Source organism: Calidris pugnax, unplaced genomic scaffold (genome assembly GCF_001431845.1).
Source record: "Calidris pugnax isolate Ruff unplaced genomic scaffold, ASM143184v1 scaffold88, whole genome shotgun sequence".
Taxonomy (NCBI): domain Eukaryota; kingdom Metazoa; phylum Chordata; class Aves; order Charadriiformes; family Scolopacidae; genus Calidris; species Calidris pugnax.
Window position 1 is genome coordinate 2289406 of NW_015090849.1, and position 4915 is coordinate 2294320.

The 4915-nt window shown below is 52.1% G+C and overlaps 1 protein-coding gene across 1 annotated transcript in view; it reads right to left on the bottom strand.

Annotated features, from left to right (window-relative positions):
- SLC25A37 (solute carrier family 25 (mitochondrial iron transporter), member 37) overlaps nucleotides 1–430 on the bottom strand; it is a 36277-nt gene extending 35847 nt beyond the window's left edge. Inside the window, exon 1 of the mRNA XM_014943153.1 lies at nucleotides 280–430. Coding sequence (XP_014798639.1) covers nucleotides 280–399 — 120 coding nt within the window. The 5' untranslated portion in view covers nucleotides 400–430. The remainder of the gene's footprint in view (nucleotides 1–279) is intronic.
- Between the last annotated feature and the right edge of the window lie 4485 nt (nucleotides 431–4915).

Genomic DNA, 4915 nt, shown 5'->3' on the forward strand with positions numbered 1-4915 from the left:
CACACTCCCGTGCCCTCTTGGTGCCCCGTACACCCCCGGTACCCCACTGCACACATAACCGTGCACTCCCGGTACCCCATTGCACACACCCCCGGTACCCCGTTGCACACACACTCGTGAACTCCTGGTACCCCGTTGCACACACCCCCGGTACTCCGTTGCACGCCCCTCCCCGTTGCACGCCCCCCCCGACCCCGGCAGCTACCGGAACGGCTCCCGGAGGTCCCGGGGGAGGAGAGTGGGGGGAAAGACGGCCCACCCCCACCCTCCGCCACGCACCTTGACCGAGTCCACCGGGTACATGACGGTGTGCTCCATGATGCCCGCCACCGCCCCGGCCATCATGTGGGTGCCGAGCGAGGCGCCGCTGGGCAGGCTCTCGTACTCCTCGCCCTCCATAGGCGGCGCGGGGGCGGCGGCGGCACCGGGGTGGGGGAAAGTGTGCAAGGCATGTTCAGCTACAAGTGAGGTGGGTGTGCAAGGGGTGTTGGGGTACAAGAAGTGAAAGTGTGCAAGGGGTGTTGGGGTGCAGTGGGGTGAGTGTGCAAGGGGGGTTGGGGTGTAAGTGGGGTGAGTGTGCAAGGGGGGCTGGGGTGCAAGTGGGAAGGGCCTTCTCCAGGCTGAACCCCCCCAGCTCTCTCAGCCCCCCCTCCCAGCAGAGGGGCTCCATCCCTCTGAGAATCCTCGTGTCCCTCCCATGGACCCATCCAACAGCTCCATATCCTTCCTGTGCTGAGGACCCCAAAGCTGGACACTACTCCAGGTGGGGTCTCACCAGAGCAGAGCAGAGGGGTAGAACCCCCTCCCTGGCCCTTCTGGCCACAATTCTCTTGATGCAGCCCAGGATGGGGTTGGCTGCCAGTTCGTGTGGAGCTTCTCATCCACCAACACCTTCAAGTTCTTCTCCTCAGGGCTGCTCTCCAGCCATTCTCCACCCAACCTGGATTTGTGCTCGTGTGGAGCTTCTCGTCCACCAACACCCCCAAGTCCTTCTTCTCCTCTTGCTTTCTACTACCTCATCCCCTGCTCTGTATTGATAGCACAATGCCGTTTGCACGAGCCCACCTCTCCAGCCTGTCCAGGTCCCTCTGGATGGCATCCCTTCCCTCCAGCGTGTCGCCCAGCTTGGTGTCATCAGCAAACGTTCTGAGGGTGCACCCACAAAGATGTTAAATAGCCCTGGTCCCAGTACGGTCCCCTGAGGAACCCCACTGGTCACTGGCCACCACTTGGACCTTGAGCCGTTGACCTCAACCCTTTGAGTGAGGCTATCCAGCCACCTCCTGGCGGTCCCCTGAGGAACCCCACTGGTCACTGGCCACCACTTGGACCTTGAGCCGTTGACCTCAACCCTTTGAGTGAGGCTATCCAGCCACCTCCTGGTCCACCAAGTGGTCCATCCATCCATCCAATCCCCATGACTTTCCAATTTTGAGACCGGGATGTCGTGTGGGACAGTGTCAAACGTCCAGGTAGAGATTGAAGAGACTCAACCCGTTGGTGGCAGATGGTTTGACGCTCGCGTCTCCGGCGTCGGTGACATTTGGGAGCTTGGAAGAGCCACCCCCCATCATCACCCGTGTCCCCATCACCCGGGGGCACAGGAGCTCCCTTTCCTCAAGGGCTGCCTTTTTTTCATGGAAACGCCTGAATTAAAGCACTTTCTGGTGTTGCTCCTCATACTTCATCGAGGTTTTCTTCTCCATGAAGTCAGCAGCAGCTTATCTCCTCCCAGAGCTCTTGGGTGTGGGACAGTGTCAAACGTCCAGGTAGAGATTGAAGAGACTCAACCCGTTGGTGGCAGATGGTTTGACGCTCGCGTCTCCGGCGTCGGTGACATTTGGGAGCTTGGAAGAGCCACCCCCCATCATCACCCGTGTCCCCATCACCCGGGGGCACAGGAGCTCCCTTTCCTCAAGGGCTGCCTTTTTTTCATGGAAACGCCTGAATTAAAGCACTTTCTGGTGTTGCTCCTCATAGTTTATTGAGGTTTTCTTCTCCATGAAGTCGGCAGCAGCTTATCTCCTCCCAGAGCTCTTGGCAGAGCAGAGAGGAGGGTGGGGAAATTAGTGTCACCTTAATGAGCCCTTTCCCCCACGGTCTTAAGTCTGGCTCCCTGATAAGAAATGGTATAAATCAGGCTGAAATACGGGGTGTTCCCAGGTAAAAACGGGTTATATTTTAACCCTGAGGAGCACTGACATGAGGAATCCTTCCTGCTCCTGCTTCCTGGGCCACCCAGCAGGACACCGGGGGCAGGAGATGTCCAGGCTGAGGATTTTCCTCACTTTTCTTGAAGAAAAGGGACGAAATCTTTCCTCGTTTGTGGAAAGGAAGGGGGAGCCTGGTCGGGCCGGTGGTTGGGTGGCGTCAGGAGGACCCATGGGGCAGGAAAAGGCAGAGCCTCGTGTCTCCTGGCTGGTTTCCTGCCACCCCTCAGGGCGCCGGGGGCAGGAGATGCCCAGGCTGAAGATTTTCCTCACTTTTCTTGAAGAAAAGGGACGAAATCTTTCCTCGTTTGTGGAAAGGAAGGGGGAGCCTGGTCGGGCCGGTGGTTGGGTGGCGTCAGGAGGACCCATGGGGCAGGAAAAGGCAGAGCCTCGTGTCTCCTGGCTGGTTTCCTGCCACCCCTGCCCGGCGCGGCGAGGAAGAGTCATCCCTCCCGGCTCCTCCGCGACGTCAACTCGATGAGGTTTACAAAAAACCAACCACTCTTGTGCAACCCCTGCTGCTTCCCAGGGCACCACCACCACGGCTGGGTGTACCCCGTCCCGGGGAGGGGGTTGGAAGGTCCCTCAGGAGCTTCAGGACCTCCCCCACCCACCACCCAAAACCCCATCGGGGCAGAGGAGCAGCGAAGGGCAAAGCCACCCGTGCTGGTAAAAGCACAGCCTGGCACCAAGAACACTCATTTATACACCAAGAACACTCATTTATACACCAAGAACTCTCATTTATACACTGAGAGCACTTGTTTATACACCAACAACACTCATTTATACACCAAGAACTCTCATTTACACACCAGCAACTCCTTTATACACTGAGAACACTCGTTTATACGCCACCAACAATCATTAATACACTGAGAAATCTCATTTATACACAAGAACACTCATTTACACACTAAGAACTCTCATTTATACACCGAGAGCACTTGTTTATACACCAATAACACTCATTTATACACCAAGAAATTTCATTTACACACCAGCAACTCCTTTTACACTGAGAACACTTATTTATACACCACCAACAATCATTAATACACCGAGAAATCTCATTTATACACAAGAACACTCATTAATACACTGAGAACACTCGTTCATACACCAACAACAATCATTTATACACTGAGAACTCTCATTTATACACAAGAACACTCATTTACATACCAACAACTCCTTTATACACTGAGAACACTCGTTTACACACCAACAACAATCATTAATACACTGAGAAATCTCATTTATGCACGAGAACACTAATTTATACACCAAGAACACTCATTTATACACTGAGAACACTTGTTTATACACCGAGAACACTCATTTACACACCGAGAACACTCATTTACACACCAACAGCTCCTTTATACACCGAGAACATTTATACGCCAAGAATTCTCATTTATACACTGAAAACACTCGTTTATACACCAACAACAATCATTTATACACTGAGAAAACTCATTTATACACCGAGAACACTCATTTATACAGTGAGAACTCTGGTTTATACACTGAGAACACTCGTTTCTACACCAACAATCATTTATACACCAAGAACTCTCATTTATACACGAAGAACTCGTTTATACACAGAGAACACTCGTTTATACACCCAGAACTCTCTTTTATACACTGAGAACTCTCATTTATACACCGAGAACTCTCTTATACATCAGGAACACTCGTTTATACACCGAGAACTCTCATTTTTACACCAAGAACTCTCATCTACACACCGACAACACTCATTTATAGACTGAGATCACTCGCTTATACACCAGGAACACTCATTTATACACCAACAAGTCGATGCAACATACACGGCCGCAATCTGCCCGCGTGTTGCATCACTGCGAGGAGCTGAGTGAAAGGATGAATCAGCCCCACCATCCGAGCCCTTGTGGGTCTGTAACCTTCTTCTACGGGGCCTCTGCACCCGAGGGCAGCTTTTAAAGGGCTGAAGAACCCACCTGCTGCCAGAAATACACCAAGAAGTGAGAAACCACCCGCAAAACGGAGCGAAAGGCTCCTGGTTTTCCTAAGTCCCTGCCCAGGGAAGGTGCCTGCAGCCCCTGGGCCACTCAGTAGCTGATTAGGAGGACCTGGGTTTGGTTATCGTGGCCACTGGTCGGGCAGGAGGTGCAGGACCCCATGGCTGCACCCACGCAGATAAGGCAGGAGTGTCCTGCTGGGAGGCGGACACCTTCTGGGTGTCTTATCTACAAGATCCAGTGAGAGATATATATATATATATATATATATATAATTTTTTTTTTCTTTTTTCACTTTCCAAATCTACACGTTCTCTTAACAGCTGGGCAACACCTTGTTTTGGGTTTTTTTTTTAAACCATTGTCACGACCCGCTGCCACCGTCACGGTGGTGTGGAGCCGTGGGTGAGGAGGGGGAACAGCAGCACAATGCCACGTAGCAGCAAATTACAGACCTTTTTAATTTATTTTTATTTAAATTCAGGTGTTCAGCAGCACGTTCAGTATCTTTTTAATTGTGGAAAGGAAATTTATGGCATTTACAGCAGGGTGTAAATCATTCGCTTTAGGAGAGGGATCGGAGCAAAACTTAAGGGTGTATATTTGACCTTTTTTGATCCGTGACCTGGATGAAGGGATGGAAAATCCCCTCAGTGAGTCTGCTGACAATACACAACTGGGAGGGGGGGTTGG